General features: G+C 41.4%; 1 protein-coding gene across 1 annotated transcript; it reads right to left on the reverse strand.

Annotated features, from left to right (window-relative positions):
* LOC127571009 (ubiquitin-conjugating enzyme E2 E1-like) lies at window positions 1–25,255 on the reverse strand. The gene is made up of 5 exons (XM_052016979.1): window positions 25,198–25,255; window positions 23,972–24,167; window positions 14,948–15,080; window positions 8,677–8,824; window positions 1–4,113 (listed from the first exon to the last, which is right to left on the reverse strand). The coding sequence occupies exons 1-5, from the start codon at window positions 25,253–25,255 to the stop codon at window positions 4,016–4,018; spliced, it is 633 nt and encodes a 210-aa protein (XP_051872939.1). The 3' UTR covers window positions 1–4,015.

The raw sequence follows: 25,255 nt of genomic DNA on the forward strand, positions 1-25,255 counted from the left end.
AAAAGAAGAAACAGCAAAGAACATGAGCCTGTGACGCTGCTGCAGGTAAGGTTTTCATTGCACCTGTGCACACATGGACTTGTGCGTCTGACAATAAACTCCACCGACATCTATGGAGAATGAGAAAAGCAAGCCTGATGTTTCAGGTTATTGATCTTTAATTAGAACCTTTCCCCAGAGATGCTGCTGACCACCTGAGTAACTGCAGTTTCTACAAAATGCAGGGCAGGCACGGTAGTGTAGCAGTTAGCGTAACGCTGTTACAGCGCCAGCGACCAGAGTTCAATTCCGGCTGCTGTCTGTAAGGAGTTTGTACATTCTCCCCGTGTCTGTGTGGGTTTCCTCCGGGTGCTCCGGTTTCCTCCCACGTTCCAAAGACATACAGGTTAGAAAGTTGCGGGCATGCTATGATGGTGCTGGAAGCGTGGCGACACTTGCGGGCTGCCCCCAGAACACTCTACGCAAAAGATGCAGTTCACTGTGTTTCGATGTGCATGTGACTAAGATAGATCATCATACGTAAAGAGAAGAAAATAATCTTCTAAACGTAATGGGTAGCTCAAGAGGAAACATGAACAAAAAACAAAATGTGACTGTTGTGTCATAGATGGAAATTTTAAAAAAACTGCAGATGCTGGAAATCTGACATAAAAGCAGAAAATGGTGAAAACACTCAGCTGGTCAGGCAGCGTCTGTGGAACAAGAAGCAGAGTGAATATTTCAGGTCAACGACCCTTCATCAGGTCTTTGAGTGTTTCCAGCAGAATTTTTTATTGTAGCTTTGACTGTTCTCTTTAATTAACTGTGGGAGTTAAACAAGATGTACTTTGAGGCAATGCAGAAAGGGAACAGAATTCAGGAAGATTCATATTATCAGCTTCAAAACATTAACAGTAGTTGCAGTTTTAAAACTGTATCTACTTGAGAAATTCAGCACATAATTAAAACTTTCCAGATCTTTACCATCCAGGTCCTCTATTAAATAAGATGCTTAGATATAGAACAATGGACCATATCAGGTTTGCTTTGCCAAAAATATTATTTTGGGTCCAAATACAAATGTCAATATTTGACACATTTCACACCATAATCAAAAATGAAATGAAATTCAGGGCTCAAATTAAGAGTTGTGCTGCGACAGAATTTAGAAATTAATATTCTAAATCATAAATGAAGTCTCATGAAAGATGAAAAGTAAACAGAAAATGTGGAGTAGGTTTATATAGGTCAGCGCAACATCGTGGGCCAAAGGGCCTGTACTGTACTGTAATGTTCTGTGTTCTAAAAGAGGATCTGAAAGGAAATATCTGTCAGTGAAAATATTCATTTTGCATTCACCACTTCAGCTTTTAAAATTTAAATTAAAGAAGAACAGATGCTTTTTGTCATCAGAGATTCTAACCATATCCACTCTACCATACTGAAGAGTGGCTTTTTGTTCTTGCTGGATTTTCCCTTGGATCTTCTTTATGCAATTCCAAATGCCTCTGGGCAGACAACAACTCTCAGAGTGTCAACTGGGGATAAATTTTAAAACTCAAGTGATAATCAGTTGACACCAACAATGACCATGTTCAAGAAGGGTTTACGGAAAAGCTCCGTTTAAGTCTGTAGTCTTGGCTTCAGGAGGAATTTCATTATCAGATGTATGCAAAACAAAACACTGTCCTACAGATGAGTGAAAAAGCTTGGATTGAATCTTAATGTGCAAGAGATAAACATAAGTGCTGATTTTGTTTCCAATTTCAATACAGTACAATGAAAATATATTACAAATACATATTTGTAGTTAAGGTACCAAAGGGATGTGTGGAAACCTTTCTGATCATAAAACCAACTATTCAGGTGTCAGTTTTGTGCCTGTAATTTAAAAGGATAAATGTTCCTCTCTTATCACAATTTTCTGCATTTCTTTAAAGCCAGATAACTTGCATCTCACGACAACATTTGTGTTTTTCCTCTACGGAAAGGATAAACTAATCATCCTGACCTACTTACATTGGGGAGATTGAATGCGAACCAAGCTTTGAAGAATTTTATAAACTTTTCAATGCTGCTTGGTATAGTTTCAGGTGCACCAGCAGCCTGTGGAACCTCATGCAAGCCTCAAGCTTTCCTGTCACAGCGAATGGCATCGAATGTCTGCAGAGATGCACTTAACCACAGGGTTTACAAAACAGCAAGCAGCTGAAGAACCTGATTGATTTTGCCCCTCCCTATCTAATGAGATACTGAGGCTTCCTGTCAATCTGCCACTGAGATTCACTGACTGCAAAAATTGAAGTAGAGTCCGTTACCTTCTGGTTTACATGGTGTAGTGAGGCTCCAGCTCTTGCATTTACACATTTGGACTCAGTTATTGGAATATCCATAACAAGCACAGAACTCAAGAATGGCATTTCAACAGAGACAAACTAATTATACAGTTATTGTCAGTGAACATATGATAAAAACATAGAGCAAGGTGGGGAGGGGGCAGAGGTGAAACTGCAGTTTCATTGGTCAGTCAGTAGCACTTGTTATTTACATACATTAATTGTGTCAGCACACATCTTAAAGCTCATTTCTAAACCAGAATCATAAACTCTTTTAATCAGTTTTGGGTAATGCACATTAATACTAAGTGTGAAAGGTTATTTTGAACCATTACAGAAAACGCACCAATCTTTTACTTGGAGATCCATAAGTTGCAGAAGCCCAATAGTGTTGATTAGTTCTGTGTCAGGTTAGACGTACACAGGATACATAACTATTAAAGAGTCCTGTGACAGCAGTACCTCCAAACTGCCTTGTATAAATTCTGAACATTCACAAACAGCAGGACCAACCAAGTCTATGGAACAAATGCAGGGTTTATGTGATTTTCAACCATTGCTCATTAAATAACATTTCATGATCAGTGTTTTTAATTACATGAGATTTCCAACAATCTGGCAATCTAAATTCTCCCAAAGAAAACGTCAGCAGTTACAGTGGCTGTACAACTATAGTACAGTTCAACATTCTTTAATTTTGTAATGTGAATGGGACCAATAGGGTTATAGCAATAGCTGACAGAACTCAGAGGATTTCAATTACTGACAACTCATTCTCAAGTCCGAACGTTGTTTAAAGTCTTTTAAAAAATTAGAATTAAGATGCAGACTTTTCTTTTTTTTCTGTGAATTCTCTGCATCAAATAAGCAGCCATACATTATTTAATACAATACTCCCATTGGACTACAGCATTGGACCATAGACATAACTGTGCTTCAAAACAGACATTTGTAGAATTGGAAACCATTGTGGACTTAGAGCCCTTAATCTATTAGTCTTAAATTTTAAACAATGCTCAAAGCTGTATAAAATTAAATCAAAACAAACTGCCCTATATCACAACTGTTGCGATGCTAAATTTACATAAGGCAAAACTGTTACTTGGAAGGATTTAGGAATTTTCTCCCATTCTCCCTTGCATCCTGCAAATTAAAACCTGTTCCCTCAAACTGCAAATATTCTGCCAATTCATTTCTTATTTCCTGAATGAAGACAATTCCATATTATCTGGCCATTATTCTATTTGGATCTTAATACCAGATGTTGCTAGCTTTTCCTTAACATTTCCATTCAGTTTTAACCCCTGCTCTTTGATTGGCAAGCATTTTCAAACTCTGACCGTACACAGTGAACACAAACAAGTAAAACTCAGACCAGTAAAGAGGTATCACTTAATATTTCGGTAACAAATCTGGGTCTTGGATGACCCGTCATGTTGTAATCTTCAAACTTTTCCATGTGAATTTCCTATCTATTCATATCAATAGTTTATTGTTTAAGCTACAATAATGAAGCTCATCAAGAGTTCTGACTAGACTTATGCAAATAAAAGACTGTTGCATTTAAAATCTGTAATAGGAATGCTTGTCCCATTCCCTCCCCCACCCCTTCACACCCAACCCCTTCCCCTTTTCAATCCAATGAGGAGCAGCTCATTTCCATCAGAGACAAATGTTGGTAGGACTGACGACCACCCAGTTTATGTGGCGTATTTCTTGGTCCACTGTCTTGCTATTCTGTCATGTTCAGCCCTGTTCGTCATATACTGTGTGGCTATGCTTCCAACCAAAGGATCGGCTGCAATGAAAAATGAATTGTTGGTTAGTACTTTGCCATGGGATAGGCCATGACTTACAACGTTCAGATTTCTCATTCCAGGCAGCAGAACGTCTCCCACATTCTATCCATGAAGCAGCAACATGCAGTCACATAATCCTGCACGTGACTAAGTTATCATAATCAACTTAATGTTGGAATTGGTTTATTATTGTCACTTGTACCGAGGTACAGTGAAAAGCTTGACTTGCATACCGTTCATACAAATCAATTCGTTACAACAGTGCATTGAGGTAGTACAGGGTAAAATAATAACAGAATGCAGAGTAAAGTGGCACAGTTACAGAGAAAGTGCAGTGCAGGCAGACAATAAGCTGCAAGGCCATAACAAGGTAGGTTGGCAATAGATGTCAGTGGGTATTAACCGGGGGCAGAACTCTCACCATTCTCTCCTTTTTGCGAGAATTGTGATGCCCACAGCAGCTTTCCAAGCAGAAATGATCCATTTATATCAGCTGAAAATGACATAAACAGCAGCTACTCCTTCATCGAATTTAATCAGTTTACCAGGAATAATCTACCCCACAAATCCAGGCTGACTTATTCTGATCAGTTGAAACTTGTGTAGTGCTCAAGCACTCAATCCCAAAGTATAGGCTCCAGTAACTTCCCATGTAAATTCCCTCTGACCCTCACCAATTTCTATCGATGCACCACAGAAAGCATCCTATCTGGATGCATCACGGCTTGGTACAGCAACTGTCCTGCCCAGGATCGCAAGAAACTGCAGAGAGTCGTGGACACAGCTCAGCACATCACGGAAACCAGCCTCCCCTCCATGGACTCTGTCTACACTTCTTGCTGCCTCAGTAAAGCAGCCAACATAATCAAAGACCCCACCCACCCTGGGCATTCTCTCTTCTCCCCCCTCCCATCAGGAAGAAGATACAAAAGCCTGAAAGCACGTACCACCAGGCTCAAGGACAGCTTCTATCCCACTGTTATAAGACTATTGAACGGTCCCCTAGTACGATAAGATGGACTCTTGACCTCACAATCTACCTCATTACGACTTTGCACCTTATTGTCTGCCTGCACTGCACTTTCTCTGTAGCTGTGACACAATATTCTATATTCTGTTATTGTTTTACCCTGTACTACCTCAATGCATTGTGTAATGAATCGATCTGTATGGACGGTGTGCAAGACAAGTTTTTCACTGTACCTCAGTACATGTGACAATAATAAACCAATTTCCCAAGAACAATGTTTACACTGACTGGTCTATCATTCCCACATTTTCATTCCTATTAGAAACAGTCATAAAGAGGCACAGCATGAAAAGAACACAGAACGTAGAACAGTACAGCACAGGAACAGGCGCTTCAGCCCACCACGTTGTGCTGAATTAATTAAATTGGTAACAAAACTAATCCCTTCTCCCTGCACAACGTCCATATCCCTCTTTTCTCTGCACGTCCATGTGCCTAAGAGCCTCTTGAACACCTCTACCGTATCTGCCTCCACCATCACCCCCGGCAGCACACTCCAGGCACCCACTACTCTCTGTGTAAAAAAAAAACTTGCCCCGCACATCTCCTTTGAACTCAGTCCTTCTCACCTTAAGTGCATGCCCTCTGGGAAAACTGGCCCTTTTGCTCATCGAGTCCAGACCAAGCATCAACCAGCCATCTATACCAATCTTACACTAATCCCATTTCTTCACATTCTTGGCAACCCGTCTCTACCACTCACCTATTTACTTGGGGCAATTTACAGTGACCAATTAACCTACCAACCTGCACACCTTTGGGATGTGGGAGGAAACTGGAGCACGGTACGGAAATCTACGAGCTCAGGTGGGAGAATGTGCAAACTCCACACAGACAGCACCCAAGGTCAAGACTGAACCGTCTCTGGGGAGGTGAGGCGAGGCAGTGGCTCTGCTAGCAGCACCACTGTTAAAGAGGAGAGCAATTTGATCAATTTTGCAACCCAATGGACTACGTACTAGTGCAATAGAGGCACTGTGTAATTTCTAACCCAAAATGGTCCTGCACTGGATTTCTTTTTGGAACACTTTCATCCTTCTCCATTGACATTTCAGCAGTTTTGCTGTTTAACCACAGAATAAATGTCTTGTATCATCATATGGAAGGCAACATACCCAGGTCTTGATTCTTAGTAACTGTTCTGCATTCCCCTCTTCTGAGCACAGACTCACCATTGTGATCATTGAAAAGTGAAGCTCACACACTGTTAAGTTTTAACTAAATCTGGCTCATTACCAAGAACCTATTCAAATATTGCTGCTTCCTGTTTGGTTCTTGGACATAACGTGGCAGAAAAATGTTCTGTGCATGCGCCAGAAATTGGGAGTAATATTCGAAAGTTAAAATCATCCATCATAACAAAGAAGCCTTCACTTCACCTTAGGCTAATTTCTTCGTTTAGACATTTGGTCACTTGACAGCTGCTACTGGGGTGATTATATGCAACTCCCACTGGTATATTAAACCCTTCTCCATTTCTTAAATCGACTCGTGAAGTCCCCAGTGCCTGCTTACCTATAGTTATAACTCATCTCAATAATGACATGATTTAATTCTAAATCAGTCCCTCCCACAACACTCAATGACTGTCCCCAGTTTTCTTTGGAGCCCAACATTATCGAATGCATTGATGTCATTATAATCAATTTCATAACTTATGATCTTGCTCATTAGACATTTACATCCATCAACTGCAAACCTTATCTTGTTCTTTTTTTTGATCCAAGTCTCCTTCTAGTATATACTCCTGCTTCGAGACCTAAGATCTGCTGAAGCATTGGCCACTGCCGTGGGTTGAATTACAGAAGGAACTCTGAACGTTTCTGTCCACAGAGTAATCCTCCTTTTGGCAAAGGACAAATGCTCACAGTGCAAAAGATCAGATATGAGCCTGCATTCAAATAGATCTCACTCTCTGTAACATTCTGGCCCATTCTGTTGCTCTCTGGTGCTCTGTAATTTAGTATCCACTAAAGCCTGTATTTTTCTTGATAGGGTTTGAAGATTAAGAACAAATTAAGAACCTTTCCCTCGAGAGATCACATAGATGTGGTGCAGACTGTTTGCTATGTGATATGGACTAGGTTACTATTGGTGAATGTCCCTTTAAGATAGAGTAGTGTGTGTGTGTGTGTGGGGGGGGGGGCGTGGTTACGACAACAGAAGATAAAGGACGTAATGATGTTTTTGAAGTAGACAGTTGGAGTCAGTCAGAAGGAGGGGGGGGGGAGGGATGGAGGAGAAGGGAGAGACCAGCCTGCTAGTTTCTATCGATGGATGAAAAACAGTAACTGTGTCTGTCACTACAATCCATGTATGGATTTTTGGAATAATCCGGTGGAGGTCACTTTGTTGTTGACCTGTGGAAGGAAACAGGGTATTCGTGGGGACGGCCACGATTCGAGAGCCTTTCGGGGTGAGGCAGATGCAGTGGAATAGTCACTGCTGAGCAGACACTGAAGTGTCGTATGGGTTCCACCATGGAACATTTGGATTTTGTAATTACTCTCTATTTCCTCTCTACGTTTTGTCTTCAGTCACCGGCGGTTGTTGAAGAACCCTTTGCTCACGTTTCACCTTACGGCTTGCTGAACTGAACTTTGAGAACTATTCCTGGACTTGGAGTTTGGGGAATTTGACGCACACACACTACGAGTTTAGTTTTTGGGGTTAATGTTTAAGTTTTAACATTTTTACTTCTAACATTCTAACATTTTTACTTGTACTTTACTTATTATCATAAGTAGTTATTAATAAAATTGTTTTTAATACTTATACATGACTCAGTGTGTTTCTTTTGTTGCTGGTTCGTAACATATGTGGAAGAATCAACTCTGGAAGGCCACCTGGCCTGTTGAGTGCATGCTGCCTCATTAGAATAATCCCATCACTCCCAATCTCCTGCACTACCCCACAGCCCTGCAAATCATTTGGTCACAGGTGCCTTTCCAATTCCCCTTTGAGGGCCTCAATTCATTGAGGTTTCTACCATCAAACTTCTGATAGTGAATTCCAGATTCTAATTATACTGAACAAAGAGGTTTTTCCTCACATCCCCAAGGTCCTTTATCCAAGATTTAAATCGAAGAACCATGGTTCTTAAACCATTCAAAAATGTGCACAGCTTCCCTCCATTCATACTTTCTAAACATCAGAACAAAGAAACAGGAGTAGGCCACCTGATCCCTCAAGTCAAGCCGCCATTTAATATGAACATGGCTGATCTGCTCCAGGTCTCATCCCCTCTTCTCTGTCAGTTCTCAATAGCTTTCAATTCCCTGATTTTTCCAAAATAAAAATCTACTTCCTCCTTAAATATCTCCAGTGATCTGGCCTCCACAACCCTTGGGGTTGAGAATTCCAGAGTGTCACTAACCTCTGCAGGAAGTTGTCCTTACATACATCCGTTTTAAATGACTGCATCTACTCAGGATCTTCCATACCTCCTCCTGTGTTCATCCCCAGTGGAATAACAACTAGACACTTGCAACAGACCAAATCAAGTGAGATTATAGAGTATAAATCCTCTTACCAGGGTTGCAGTCTGTTAGAAGAGAACAAATTGACAGAAGAACCTTCGAAATGGTCAGTGCTGGGCTCCAGTTATCCTTCAGGATATCCAGACAGATCACTCCTTGGCTGTTGATATTGCAATGATAGATTCTTGTTCGGAAAGTGACCTGTCAAAATTTTATTAAAAATTAACATGGGTTCTTGAAAAAGAAGTAAGTTCCATTGAACACATAGCTAATAATACTCCCTAGAAACCTGCTCAAGCAGAGGACAATAAGACAGAAAGTGTAAGAGCCTTTGATGATAAATTTCTGTGGTTACACAGTGAACAGGAATCCACACAAATGAAAATATTTCTATTTGCATGAATTTTTGTGGTATGGTTAGGATCACTGTCATAAATCAAAAAAACCCTATTAACCACAGTTAATAGTCATTTACGACTTCATTGTGCACAGGACTATTCACACAGACTATGAATGCATGTAGTTAATCAAACTACAATGTATATAGTTATATAAAACAGCCAATTAACTTTTCTTTACATAAAAGTTCAATATTATTTTACTCTGTAAATCATAATGTAATTACAGTGTTCTGTTTCAGGATTACCAATCTGGATTCACTTTCATGATCAGAACACCCGTTAAGTTTTTCTCTTATTTCCTCTCCAGTCCCCTTGCTGGATCTTTGCATTTCTATAGTATTAAGCAATTTTGTTGAAAAAAGTATTTTTTTTATATATAAGTGACAGCTTATTATGCCGAAAGCACTGCTATAATGCTTTGGCATCCTCTTCACTATCCAAACATTGATGGAGCAAGAGCAATGTAGATCAACCGTTCAGTTGTGCAGACGTACAGGAAGGTTTGGTTTCAAAAAACAAATTATAGACTCATAGAAAAGAACCTAGGTGGTTTTAACGAGCATGACCACACTCTAAACTACAACAATGCTGCTACAAGGAGAGAATCAATATGAGATGGCTTTATAATGAAGGTCTCTTTAACCAAGACTGACTTCCTGACACATTCTCCCTCAAGAGCAGTCCTTAAATTTACCACCTTGTTCCAAGTTGCATATCAAATTCAGTGCCAGCAACCTTTAATAATTTTGACTGTACTTTTTTTATTTTTATCTGTTGTACTCTTATCTAGTTATGAGGGGCCCCTGGAATTGTAAATAAGCAGGCCATGTTTCCCTTAGTATGGGATTAAAGATCAGAGTGGATGCAGGGCACAGATTTAAAGTAACTGGCAAAAGGATGAGAGGAGAGACGAGGAGATTTTATTTCCCTCACTGAGTGATAGGGTTCTGGAGCTCATTGCTCATGGAAAAAATCCATACCAGACCAAATTTCATAAGAGGATTTAAATATATATTGCTAAGCATAGGGGAATGAGGGGTGATCTTATAGAGGTATATAACATTATGAGAGGCAGAGAGAGGGTCAAGGCATAGCCTTTTCTCAGGGTTAGGGAAGAACTAGGGGGCATAGGTTTAAGGTGAGAGGAGAAAGTTTTAATAGGAACCTGAGGGGCAACTTTTTCACCCCGAGGGTGGTCAGTATATGGAATGAGCTGTCAGAGGAAGTGGTTGAGACAGGTACATTAGTAGGACAGGCACGGTAGTGTGGCAGTTAGTGTAACGCTATTACAGCGCCAGCGACCCGGGTTCAATTCCGGCCGCTGTCTGTAAGGAGTGTGTATGTTCTCCCCGTGTCTGCGTGGGTTTCCTCTGGGTGCTCCGGTTTCCTCCCACATTCCAAAGACGTACGGGTTGGGAAGTTGTGGGCGTGCTATGTTGGCGCCAGAAGCATGGCAACACTTGCGGGCTGCCCCCAGAACACTCTACGCAAAAGATGCATTTCACCGTGTGTTTCAATGTACATGTGATTAATAAAGAAATCTTATCTTACATTAACAACATTTAAAAGACACTTGGACAGGTACATGGATAGGAAGGGTTCAGAGGGATACTGGCCAAACACAGGCAAATGGGACTGGCTTAGATGGGCATCTTGGTCGGCATGGATCGGTTGGGCCAAAGGGTCTGTAGCTGTGACTCTGTGACTCTTAACCTTTTGACAATATTGCATCCACCAGAATGACTAAAGTAGAAAGTGGATTCAACAGCAGTGGTAAAATTGTAACCTCAACAATACAATCCGTTTCATCCTGTTGGAATCACCCTTTGTGGTTTGTGTGATATAGCAGCATTACCGAGTGAACGACAGCTAACACTGGGTCAGTTAAACTCCTAAAATTGCTAATTTTAATGAATAATTAGGCATTATAATTACAGACTCTCGTTTTTTAGAATCTGTAAACAGAGGAAAGCAAACCTTTCATGCCTTTAATTTCAAGTCAATCTTGCTGTCTTTTCCTTAATGCAGATAACAATACCTGTTTTAATGTACTGGTACAAGGCGGCCAGTAAACACAAATCCTCTCCAGCCCACCTGTCCCCAACGCTCAGACACCTGCAGACCCCGATCCCAACTGCTAGAACAATTTGTTGTCCACAATCTCTAGTCACACAACAGAACTGCATGTCAAAGGGGACTTAAGTTACAGCAGCAGAAGTAGGGATGGGAGGAAGTTAGAACCAGTGATGAGGCATTAGGAACTTTAAAAGTATTTTCATTAACAAACTTCTCCGAGCTGTTTTCTCACGTGGATCTTAACTTCAGAAACAAAAATCAAATGAGAGATTTAATTCTTCACACAACACAAATGCAATTTTTATCCAAAAAAGTTAATTCAAAAATATAAATCCTTAGTCAGACTGCACTTGGAGTATTGTGTGCAGTTCTGGTCACCCCGTTATAGGAAGGGTGTGGAGAGGGCACAGAAGAGGTTCACCAGGATGCTGCCTGGATTAGAGGGTATGAGCTATAAGGAGAGGTTGGACAAACTTGGGTTATTCTCCCTAGAGTGTCGGAGGCTGAGGGGAGACCTGATAGAGGCTTTTAAAATTATGAGAGGCATAGATAGCGTAGACAGTCAGAGTCTGTTCCCCAGGGTAGAAATGTCAAACACCAGAGGACATGCTTTTAAGGTTCGAGGGGGGATGTTTAAAGGTGACGTAAGGGGCAAGTTTTTATGCAGAGAGTGGTAGGTGCCTGGAATGGGTTCCCAGGGGTAGTGGAAGCAGGCAGTTTGGTGGGAGTTTAAGAGGCTTTTAGACACATGAATGTGAAGGGAATGGAGGGATACGGATGATACACAGGAGGAGGACATTTAGTATAAATTGGCATCAAGATCGGCACAACATTGTGGGCCGAATGGCCTGTCCAGTGCTGGACTGTTCTACGTTCTGAAGTATTTCAGTTTTTACTGATATTTATCTACAATGCAATGTCAGACATTTTATTCATGTTACTATCCATCACACTTCAGTACAATCCTTCATGTCAGCAATTCAAAACCATTTAGAAACTACTTATTTATAAGTCAAATACAACAAAATCCAAATGCAATCAAAACACCGTTCTATCCCAGTCAATGCTTACACTGGTTGGAAGCAGCAGCACAATATCAACTACTGGAGTCGAGAATTTTTTTTCTAATTTAATAGATCTTTTTGCACAAAAGCCACTGGAATAAAGTAAAACTATAATTTCTGGAGAGGGTGCAAAGGAAAAGGAAGTAAATCTTAAGTTTATGTTCACAGTTTCTGTTCAAAATACCCTTAAGAATTGAAATTTACTGAAATTAAGCCCGATTGGTTCGGGTGGCACAGCGTTGTTTCGTACACATTAAGGATGTCGCATGCTCAGTCTATGATCATCTCTGCTGTACCAAATGATCTCAGGATGCATTGTGGTGCAAATATCAACATCTTGTGCTTTTCATGGGGCAGGGGTTTGGGGGCCATGGGTAAGTGGGGAAATGAGAGAGAGAGGGAGAGAGAGAGAATGAGAGGGAGAGAGAGAGAATGAGAGGGAGAGAGAGAGAATGAGAGGGAGAGAGAGAGAATGAGAGAGAGGATGAGAGAGAGAATGAATGAGAGAGAGAGAATGAGAGAGAGAGAATGAGAGAGAGAGAATGAGAGAGAGAGAATGAGAGAGAGAGAATGAGAGAGAGAGAATGAGAGAGAGAGAATGAGAGAGAGAGAATGAGAGAGAGAGAATGAGAGAGAGAGAATGAGAGAGAGAGAATGAGAGAGAGAGAATGAGAGAGAGAGAATGAGAGAGAGAGAATGAGAGAGAGAGAATGAGGGAGAGAGAATGAGAGAGAGAGAATGAGAGAGAGAGAATGAGAGAGAGAGAATGAGAGAGAGAGAATGAGGGAGAGAGAATGAGAGAGAGAGAATGAGAGAGAGAGAATGAGAGAGAGAGAATGAGAGAGAGAGAATGAGAGAGAGAGAATGAGAGAGAGAGAATGAGAGAGAGAGAATGAGAGAGAGAGAATGAGAGAGAGAGAATGAGAGAGAGAGAATGAGAGAGAGAGAATGAGAGAGAGAGAATGAGAGAGAGAGAATGAGAGAGAGAGAATGAGAGAGAGAGAATGAGAGAGAGAGAATGAGAGAGAATGAGAGAGAATGAGAGAGAATGAGAGAGAATGAGAGAGAATGAGAGAGAGAGAATGAGAGAGAGAATGAGAGAGAGAATGAGAGAGAGAATGAGAGAGAGAATGAGAGAGAGAATGAGAGAGAGAATGAGAGAGAGAATGAGAGAGAGAATGAGAGAGAGAATGAGAGAGAGAGAATGAGAGAGAGAGAATGAGAGAGAGAGAATGAGAGAGAGAGAATGAGAGAGAGAGAATGAGAGAGAGAGAATGAGAGAGAGAGAATGAGAGAGAGAGAATGAGAGAGAGAGAGAGAGAGAGAGAGAGAGAGAGAAATGGACAGTTGACACTTCAGGTTGAGACCCTTCATCTGGACTGGAAAGAGGGGAGATGGCTGGTATAAAGGGGGGGGGAGCACCAGCTGACGTGATAGGTGAGTCCAGGTGAGGGAATAAGGTAGACAGGTGGGGGGGGGGAGAGGAGAGAGTGGAAATGATGCAAGAAGCTGGGAGGTGATGGGTGGAAGTGACAAAGGGCTGAGGAAGATGGAATCTGATAGGAGAGGTCAGTGGACCATGGAGTAAAGGGAAGGTGGGGAACCAGAGGGAGGAACATGTGGGTGAGGACAGGTTGTGAGAGTGGGGAGGGGAAAGAGATGGGGTAAAAGGGAAAACTGAAGGGGGGGGGTGGGCAGAAGCAAACATCTTGTTGTTTTAGGCTCATAAATAAGAAATTAATATTTGGCTCTGCTACCAAGAGCACCCAGTGTTCACTGCACTCTACCCGAGTTTAGGTCGGCACCTTTCACAGGAGGAAGAAACCACCAAACTAAAAGAAAAAGTTGTGCTCCGACAGTTGCTTTTCCAGCCAGTCGTTGTTATAGTTTAGCACAGGACTAGCGGCACCTTGTACTTATAAACGAAGGCGTCTAACTGACCCGAATCTGAAATGAAGCTGAACATTAAATGGGCAAATCTTAAAAGGTTTATTCCCCCCGCCGCCCCCCACCCAAAATAATGATATTTAAGTGATTTTTTTTGTTCTAATTGTGTTCTTTCTTGTAAAAATCGTGTATAATTTATGTTTTTCTTGTGAATGCTGCTTATCTGATGCTACGTGCCTGTGATGCTGCTGCAAGGAAGTTTTTCATTGCACCTGGGCACACATGGACTTGTGCAGATGACAATAAACTTGACAGTATTATTATCCCTTTCCTTACAATCCTGACAAAAGCAACTTTTATTCTTCCTGCAGGGCTGATTAAATTTTTGTGAGTGAAGTCTGTTACAAGGACATTAAATAAATGTGAGGTGTGGGATGATTATTGGAATAGGGCAAGGAAAGAGAAAGGTATCAGACACAGCTCTCAAATGACAAATGTGAATGCAACATCAATTTCTAACACCACGAAGTTCTCCAAAGAAAAACAACAAGAAATCCAGGAATACCAATTGCATACTTCATTACTTCCCTACGTGGCTTCTTGGAGGGAACTAGAATCCTTGACAAGGGAACTGACATACAGCATCGTTGCTGGTCTCTAATATATTCTTCTCAGCAGTGAATAATACTGTGCCAGGTTTGCAATAGGAAAATCTCACCACTTATGAATCGCATCTCAAATATCCATCAAAGAAAAGTGGCTCTCTATAACACAGCTTTCACAAATGTACAGTGATCAATTTTAACCTATTATGACAACCAGATATAAATACACCAACTGTACCGTCAAATTATAAACAGCAGCCAAACATATGAAGAACTGTTATGAATTCTTACCTTGGGTGGTTTAAAAGGATACTCTGCTGAAAACATGATGTCGAGGAAGAACACGCCACCTTCATACACTGACCCAGGGGGCCCCAGGATCGTTGACCTCCATTCATAGACATTGTCACCTTTGGGACCAGCACTGAAAAAAAAATTATTTCAAAAAGGCAAGGTGTAATAAATTTCAGGAAAAAAACTGCTACAAAAAGCATTCCAAACATTTCAGAACAAAAACAGGTTATGAAATTGTTGGATTAGAGTCACACAGCACGGAAACAGGCCCTTCAGCCCAACTGGTCCATGCCGACCAAGAGGCCCCATCTAAGCCAGTCACATTTGCCAGTGTTTGGCCCATAACCTTCTAAACCTTTCCCATCCATGTACCTGTCCAACTGTCTTTTAAAGGTTGTTATTGTACCTGCCCAAAACCACTTCCTAAGTACTAAGTACTAATGACAATTAGCATTAAGCGAAGTTAGGGAGCCACGAGATTTAATTTTCATTTAGTTGTCACAGCAGTCGGAAAATAGAGACTTGTAACAGTGAATCATGATTGGGAGTGAATGCTGGGAAGTGAAGTAGAAGAGTGGGGTGGTGGGAGAGGAGTAAGTGTAGCTGAGGTGACAGTCTTAGTAATAGGGGAGTGAGACTGGAGGTCTAACTGCTGCTGAATTGGCAGGAGAGGGCAAGGGAAATGCCAGTAGGCTGAAATGGGAATTGCAGCTGGGCTGGGAAGGGCCATATTTATGTTCAGTGGGGAGGATCTCTCTTACTTTTTGCCTTCTGCATTTTTCCATTGGGAATTTCAAGGCTATGATCTTCATCAGGTGACAACGAGAGGGTGCAGGCTAGGGAGAATGGAGAAAGAAATGCAATGTTGGAGAATTTTTCCTGTCTTTTTTTTAACCAAAGCTGCAGCTTGGAGGGGATTTGTCTGAATGGGAAAAACACCAAGACCTTGTCTCCTGGTTTGAAAGTCCTTGAGTGGGTGTGTTTATCATACCATGTTTTCATCTTAGTCTGAGTAGCTTTTAGGTTCTCTTTTGCTAATTGACAAGCCTTCTGCAATCAGTTTTTAAATTTCATAACATAATCCAACAAATTCAAATGCATGTCTTCATTAACCCACCGTTCCTTTAGTAATACTAAAGGTCCTCTAATCTGATGTCCAAACACAAGTTCAAAGGAACTGAACCCTAAGGATTCTTGCACTGACTCCCTTACTGCAAACAAAAGCAAATGAAATCCTTCATCCCAATCCTTTGTGTTTTCAAAACAAATAATCTTTAGCATATTTTTGAGAGTGGAATGGAATCTTTCCAAAGCCCCTTTATGGACTGTCGCAGTCCGATAGAGTCAAACCAGCTGTAATTTACCAGTTAGGCTTCCACTGTCACTCCCTGATGCAATCCCTTCATATATTCAAGAACACTGACTACTTGTAATATGTTACAGATTTAACAATGCAGTATGCATGGTCTGAGTTGATCCATGGCAACTTGATAGATCCTTTCAGACCTCAAATTTATAAAATACATGGTACATTACAGCTATTTAATGGACACACAATTTCCTTTCGTCCTGTAAACCTGCTCGTGAACTTGTCACTCAGTTTGGACTGAATCCATTATTACATTTTGTTTTACAAGGCCAATTATTTCCTCAATCACTTGAATCAATTGTGAACAAGGAAATCAAATGTTCTGGACACAGAGCAAGAATTACTAATAGAAGCAAATTAAAATAAGATTATAATTCAACATGCTCGGGGACTTTGAATCATGTGAGATACGTGTTCAATTGAAAGATCCTTCAAAACAAAAATCAAATGTTCTTATCATCCTCCCTTGCTGTCTCACATCTTTTCTCATACTGCATCACACATCCAACGTTAATGTTTCCAACAACCTTAATTCAGTGTATCCCTGAGGGTGTGCACAATTATAGCCATACCCAAGATCATATTTCTTGATAAAGCACTTAAGCAAATTAGCTGCAGTGATCATGGAATAAATTATAGTTAATTAGTAGTTGACTTCACTCATGCACTTCCTGATGTGTCAGGCTGAAAAAAAAAATCAGCACTGCAGAAGAAATCACAGGCACACCACCACATTCCAAAACCTGTTACTGGTGATTAACCTTTCCACCATTGCACTAAAATTAGTTTATAATTGTCACGTGTACGGAGGTACAGTGAAAAATGTGTCTTGCATACCTTTCATACAGATCAATTCATTACAACAGTGCATTGAGGTAGTACAAGGTAAAACAATAACAGAATGCAGAATAAAGTGTTACAGTTACAGAGAAAGTGCAGTGCAGGCAGAGAATAAGGTGCAAGGTCTTAATGAGGTAGATTGTGAGGTCAAGAATCCATCTTATCGTACTAGGGGACTGTTCAACAGTCTTATAATAGTGGGATAGAAGCTGTCCTTGAGCCTGGTGGTACATGCTTTCAGGCTTTTGTATCTTCTGCCTGATGGGAGAGGGGAGAAGAGAGAACACCCGGGGTGGGTGGGGTCTTTGATTATGCTGGCTGTTTTACAGAGACAGTGAGAGGTGTAGACAGAGTCCGTGGAGGAGAGGCTTGTTTCCGTAATGTGCTGGGCTGTGATAAAATATACACGCTTGCAAAAAATGGACTTGTGAATGCTGCTTATCTGATGTGATGTGCCTGTGATGCTGCTGCAAGTAAGTTTTTCACTGCACCTGTGCACACATGGACCTGTGCATATGACAATAAACTCCACTTTGACTCACCCACTGCACACATTTAACAGGACTGTAGCACAACCTGACAAGCTTTTGGGTGCTGGGTTTTGTTACGATTCATCTTCTACCAATTTCACAACCCCACCCCACCCCTTCCCCAATCTATCACTCTGCTCTCACTATATTTATTTTCCAAATTCTTGAAGTCAAATTTTAAAAACATCAATGCTATCACAACCCAGTGAATTTACTCAACGAATTGCAATGCATGCCTTTTAATGTTTTGAATAGCCACAAAAGTTCTGGACTTCAAGCTTTTCATCACATCACAAAATTCTAAACATTTGCAGCTCAGTATGGCCCAGCTTTCAATCTCCTTGCTCACAGCTTTTGGGACAAAGCAGCACACGTTCACTTAAGTCCTGAAGGTGTGAGTTTAAATCACCTTTGTCACAGGAGTGTGAAACAAAATGGAGGTTTCATTTCACACAAGAAAATGTGTGAATGTAACAGAAAAGCACTACGAGAATAAAAAGTCCTCCAACAAAAACATGTTAGAATAACATCAGCTGTTTTGTGGGGTTTTAATTCATGTTTGGAAAGGAAATAGATTGATTATCAATGCTTTTGATTGTGTACAAAATTTTTTTTAAAAACTTGGTTTAACTTTCTTAAAATTGAGATAAAAACTTGGAAATTGTAGAAACAATACATTTATGGCCTGCTTTGGCATCATTTGTTGCTGTGGAAATTCATCATGATCAAAAGGCTGCAGAAACCGTTAACCTCATTCAGTGTGGACTCCCGCCAAGCACCAAGAGGAAATCATGCAGTCACAGCCTATGATTTTTGTCCAGTAATTGTAAAAAGCAGAATATTTACCTAAGTGTCAGCTGATCATGAAGAGTGATGGTAGTTAATGTACACTTGAGGAAAGGGAGCGTTTGAGAGGGCCAATAGCGGTTCAGGTTCGGTAGTGTAGAGGGAGGCACGGCAGTGTAGTGGTTAGCGTAACACTATTACAGCGCCAGCTACCCAGGTTCGATTCCCGCCGCTGTCTGTAAGGAGTTTGTATGTTCTCTCTGTGTGTTTGCGTGGGTTTCCTCCGGGTGCTCCGGTTTCCTCCCGCATTCCAAAGACGTACACTGTGGGCATGCTATGTCGGCGCCGGAAGAGTGGCAACACTTGCGGACTGCCCCCAGCACATTCTCAGTTATGCAAAAAGACTCACTTCACTGTGTGGTTCGATGTACGTGTGACTAATAAATAAATGCATATCTTCCTGGGATTTCACCCAACAATACCACTGACACTGACAACCGTGAATGGTTCAAAACCTCCAGAGTCAAATAGAGTCGTAAGGCACAGAATGAGGCCTTCTGCAAACCTTCCCATCTCACTAACCCCATTTGCCTGCACTAGGTCTGTATCCCTCTGTGCCTTGCCTAGTTAACTACCTATCAACAAGTCTCATAACTATAGTGATTGTATCTGATTCCACCACAGCAAGTTCCAGATATCAACCACTGTAATAAAAAGGTACTCCACGGATCCCCCTTAAACCCCCTACCTCTCATCTTAAATCTGTGCCCTTGTTTTTGACACCCCTGCCATGGGAAAAAGATTCTGACTACCTATGCATTTTATTATTTTATGTATTTTTAAAAACGTTATTTACAGCCTGGTAACAGGCCCTTCCGGCCCAACGAGTCCGCATCGCCCATTTTAAACCACGAACTTGACCTACCCGTACGACTTTGAAATGTGGGAGGAAACCGGAGCACCCAGAGGAAACCCACGCAGACACGGGAGAACGTACAAACTCCTTACACACAGCGACAGGAATTGAACCCCGATCGCTGGCGCTCGTGGTTATATACCTCTATCAGGACATCAGGGCACCTCTCAGCCTCCTTCGCTCCAGGGAAAACAACTAAAGTCCCACAATCCAGGCAACATCCTCTGCACTCTCTGCAGTACAACCACATCCTTCCCCCGGTGTAGCAACACAAATGCACACAATACTCCAAGTGTGGTCTAACCAGTGTTTTGTAAAGGTGCAACATAACATCCTAACTTGTTTATTCTATGTCCCCGGCCTATTCAGACAAGCATGTCACGTGCCTTCTCCACTCTATCTACCTGTGCTGCCTCTTCAGGGAAGCATGGACTTGAACCCGAAGGTCCCTCTGTTCATCAACATTCTTTTGTGCCCTATCATTTAACTGTATATGTTCTACCACTAGGTGACTTTCTGAAATGCATCACCTTGCACTTGTCTTGACTAAATTCCATCTGCCAACACTCTGCCTAACTTTCCATTTGATCTATATCCTGCTGTCGCCTAGACAACCTTCCTCACTATCCACCAACTTTTGTCTCACCTGCAAACACACTCATCACACCCCCCACATTCACATCCAAGTCACTGACATACATCACAAACAACAAAGGTCCCAGCAGCGATCCCTGTGGAACACCACTGTTCAAAGACTTCCAATCAGCAAAGCATCTTTCCATGATGATTCTGTGCCTCCTAACACCAATTTCAAGCCAACTTCAATCGGCAACATAATGGTAAAACACACTTCATACAACAAATAACAATTGGAATATTAACCAAGTGGTGCAAGAAGGAAGATGAGAAGGCAATCAAAATGCTAGGGTTTCTATGGTAGGAGAAGCACGCTGGGTAATGCAATCCATTACTAGGATGACACCATGACAGCAACTCATTCCACATGCTCCTCAACTCAGGCAAGTACTAAGAGTGTCAAACAGAACGCCAAAATTTCTGTGATAAATTACTGTGTGACACTAACCACTGAAACACAGAATAAAAGCAAACAAGACTCTTTTACTTTTTTTATATCCCACTTGTGCTTTTTCTTCTATTAATTCAACTTCTGGCTTTAGGGTACAAACTGCTTTGGTTATACATGTTGTTACGAAAAAATGCCCATTTGTGATATTTAAGTATAACAGCTCAAGCAAGTTTCCAAATGCAACATGAAAAGCCAAATTTTGCCATGGGAAATGCTTAGGCTGTCAACTGGCATGCCGGAACGAATCAGGGAGTAAGAACAGCTCAGAGCTTTGAAAGGACAAAGTCTTTCTGCAATATTCAAGTATAAAGGCATCTTCTCAAATCAACTTCACAGACACATCAATTGTTTGAAAGTGAATGATCGAGTAGAATTATGAAAGATTTCAGGCAGTTAAAAATAGAATGTCCCAAATAATAACCTTGGTTTATTGGTTTATTATTGTCACTTGTACCGAGGTACAGTGAAAAACTTGTCTTGCGTACCGATTGTACAGGTCAATTCATTACACAGTGCAGTTACATTGAGTCAGTACAGAGTGCATTGAGGTAGTACAAGTAAAAACAATAACAGTACAGAGTAAAGTGTCACAGCTACAGAGAAAGTGCAGTGCAATAAAGTGCAAGGTCACAACAAGGTAGATCGTGAAGTCAGAGTCCATCTCATCATAGAAGAGAACCGTTCAAGTCTGATATGATGAGAACCATATCTTGAGATATGAAGTGACCAAAAGAGTCATACATACTAAAGAAAAGCACATGCACACATGCTACACCATTAATATATTGGTTTCAAATAGCGTCATTGTTCAACCACGACTGTCATCACAAGTTTGATGATGAAGGTGGGCAAAGGAAATCCTACATCAGCTATAAAATGATTTAATCCATTTATGGGGAATTAGATCCCAAACTCCTTTGTTAATATTTGACCTCCAATTTTGATGAGTGTTTGTTCTCAGTGTTTTGGTAGAAATTGTATTTAATACCCTGATATGTAAATAGCTTTTAGAAAAATCTTAATTACATTAAAGCCTCAATAAGACAAGAGGATTGACACACCAAGCTCAACACATTTTCTAACTATTAATCAACGCCCAAACACTTAGAAAGTCGACAAACATAGTGCAATGGATTTGCTGTGCAGCTAGCTGCCTTTGGTTAGAATTGTCCCTCTACTGGAATAGTTAAATGCTGCAAAGCAGGAACCGCAAGGCAACTGAAAAGAAATAAAAAAAAGGACTTTAACATTCTCTGCTTTCAAATAAAACTTGCACCTCAGGAACTTTTTGCAGTTATTTGCTGGGTAATAACATTGGCCACAACAGCCCAGAGTAAAAGAGGGGAAAAAAATAAAAGCTCTCCAGAGTTTTAACTGTTCAGCGTTATCCAGTGACCCCTGCTGGATATGTAAGTGTTAGATATAGACTAGACTGCCTGCCTACTACAAGGCAAACACTCTGCTGACATTCATTAATAAGGCCAGAGAAATATACAAAAACATGTGCTTACACAACATCTTTTACAGCCTCAGGATCCCAAAGTGATTGACAGCAAAACCACACACAGCAAGTCTTCCACAAGCAGCACTGAAATAAATCGGTGCAGAAAACCCTTTTGTTTCACCAACGACTTTTAAGGAAATGTGCCATTTCTGGCAATCTGGACTCCATACCCTCAAAAACGCAGCTAACCCTTAACTGCCCTCTGAAGTGACCCTGTCAGCCATTCAGTTCAGGAGCACTTATGGATGGCCAATAGAGGATGGGCCGGCCACAAATTTAAAAAATTGGGAAAAAGCCAGCATACACTATTCATGACAAGTTCTGACCATTTTCAAATATTCAGCAGCAATATTTATATTGAGACTTTAATGCAAGGAAAAAATGACAAACATACAAGCTGAATAAGCAGATTTCTAAAAAAAAAGCAGAGGGGAAAATAATGGTGAAATGGGTTCGGATGCGGATTCTGAAGATTCGGCCTCAACAAGTTACCGATATCCCAGAAGAGCAAACAAAATAAAAGGGCAGTGTTACTAACAGGCAATTCTCATGGAATTCAGAGTGAAAAGTACAAATATATCATTGCAATACAAGGCGAGTAATACTTTAGTACTATTTGTCACAAGCATACTTTGTATTTCCAATAGCCTCCTCAGAGTTTAAAAGTACCTTGAGATTCAAGTTTCCAGCCCCATCACAGGCACAACCCTCCCCGCCATCGACGACATCTTCAAGAGGCAGTGCCTCAAGGCGGTGGTATCCATCACTCAGGACCCTCACCATCCAGGACATGCCCTCTTCTCGTTACTACCATTGGGGAGGAGGTACAGGAGCCTGAAGACCCACACTCAATGATTTAGGAACAGCTTCTTCCCCTCCGCCATCAGATTTCTGAACAGTCCTTGAACACTTCCTTTTTTTTTTGCACTATTTATTTATTTTGTAATCTATAGTGATTTTATGTCTTTGCACTGCACTGTTGCTGCAAAACAACAAATTTCATGTCATACAAGTCAGTGATAATAAACCTGATTCTGATAAATACATCGAAAATAATGTTCTATAGAGTAATGTTCCCCAACAAGCCCTCACTGTGCAATACACCAGGGACACAGTGTTAGGAACCAAGGCTTTTTAATTACTCTACAGGGTTAACAAACTATACTAAAAGTCAATAGATTTAATATTATGCCAGTAAGACTAATTAAATTTCTCCTACTGCTAGTTACAAATTGGTTACCTGTAATACTTAACATGATAGAGATAAAAAAAGTATTCTCAGGATACAGGAGCTGAGGGGGGCTGGAGTATCTAACAGCAGTGTTTACATTTTCTATAGGTGTAACTACACACACACACTCTGAATTTTAAAGGCGGTGGGAGGCGGACAGACAGAGCTTAGCTGCACGTACTGCAGGTCCATATCATCCACATGAATCCGAAATGAGTGTGGGTCTATTGCAGGGTCACACACATAAACAGGATTTTAAGAAAAACAATTAAATCGACCTGGAGTTTGAAATTAACAAGCATCTTCCCACATACAGTCTGTGGATTTAAATGTCAAAACTTCAATGGATTTTTATTTGAAAATATACAATATTTATTAAACATTCTAAATGATACAATACAGAACATTCAAGTCGACATTTTCATAACACGTTAATACCATCACTTACTCTTGCTCCTACTTTCTTATGAGTACCAGAGGGAGTCATTCACTCCACTGATGGTTTCCCAGCAGAATTGATATTTGTTTCTGTGTTCCCCCAGGAACAGCCTGCACAGCACAGAGTCTTGTGTCTGGCACGAACCTTGACAAGTACCTCTGAATCTCTTCCCAGACCTTCCTGGTGAAGGCGTGTTCTTTAAGGAGATGGATAACTGCCTTACTTCCAATACAGCTGTTACAAATGGCAGCATGCGTGTGGCTCACCTGCCGGTCAGATGTGAAGGATCCAGTGGGGCTTGGTCCTTCGCACCACCAACTCAGGTCTTGGTGCCGGTTCGAAGACGTTGGTGTTGAGTGAAAAGGTTGGTGATTCTGTCAAATCATTCTGAGAGTGTGCTCGGGGGAACCGCTCCACCTGATCCACTGTTATTTTTCTGCAGGGCTCAGAAGACATTTGGTTAAACGTCTGTCTGATTGGTTTGTGATCGAAGATGTTCTTTTGGGTGGTGTGTGCTACAAGGGACAGATATTGTAGAGCAGTCCAACTGAAATTCTCCTTCACAGCACCAGGGACAAATAAATTCTCTACACAGTGACACTTGATGTTTATATACAAGAGTCTACACACAACTCGATGCAGCCGATAAGCAGTCTCCCCCTAATTTTGAGGCTTATACGTCGAGTTCTCTGGATATTTTTGAGCTCCAGACTAAGTGGAAAAGGTGTTGGGTGATTGTTACAGCACAGTCGTCGAGTGTGAGCCACACCTGTGCCAGGTACCACAACAGCGAGAGCACCTTGCACCTGATACCTGATGACCACATTCAGTGCATTAGCCTCTTCACTGCAAGTTTTCCAGAAATATAATTTATAAAATATAGTGTTATACTAACAGGATGTGACGTTATCCTCACTATACCAAGCACGTGCCGACATCTTGTCAAAAAGTGGAAGTGAACATCAACAGGTCACTAATGTTGCATTTGCAAACTTCCCATCAGTGAAATGTCTGAGGTTATTACACAGCACTCTGCTCCTCAGTGTCCAGTGGTGCAGGACCCTAGGCAGCGGTATCTCCCCACAGAGCCTCTGCCGTGGCTGCACCAAACTTCAGTGCTTCCCTCAGCACCTTAGAATGGGCTCATTGGCAGCATTTGATTGCAGACATCTCCTTGCACTAACTAGATGGCAATCAAGTTTTGGGCAGACCAAAGTGTGCCTTTGCCCGAGCTGATGACCTTCCAGCAGTGATCAACATTCATCTCACATTGCATTCTAGCAGTCTGTGTACTACACAGTCCAGCATCAACACAGCTCCCTGGATGAACTTTGACAAAGATCAAGGCATCTATTTCCAGACTCCCGTGGCAATCACACAGCCCACAAGGATGTGGATGGCCATCTCCTCGAAGGGTCTGATGAGAAGGGCCCATCTCATCACCAGCTAAGCTCTTGGTGCTCATTTGAGAGTTTTGGTAATGGGCACTCTGCCAAATGATTTTGACCGTCTGCCACCACCAGTGCAATCCACGGTCTTCCTTACCTGCAAGGACTCCAGAACATTCCGTGTTCCCCTGCCTGATTGGCTTGCGGTCAAACAT

The sequence above is a fragment of the Pristis pectinata genome, chromosome 5, assembly GCF_009764475.1.
Source record: "Pristis pectinata isolate sPriPec2 chromosome 5, sPriPec2.1.pri, whole genome shotgun sequence".
In the NCBI taxonomy this organism is placed as follows: Eukaryota; Metazoa; Chordata; class Chondrichthyes; order Rhinopristiformes; family Pristidae; genus Pristis; species Pristis pectinata.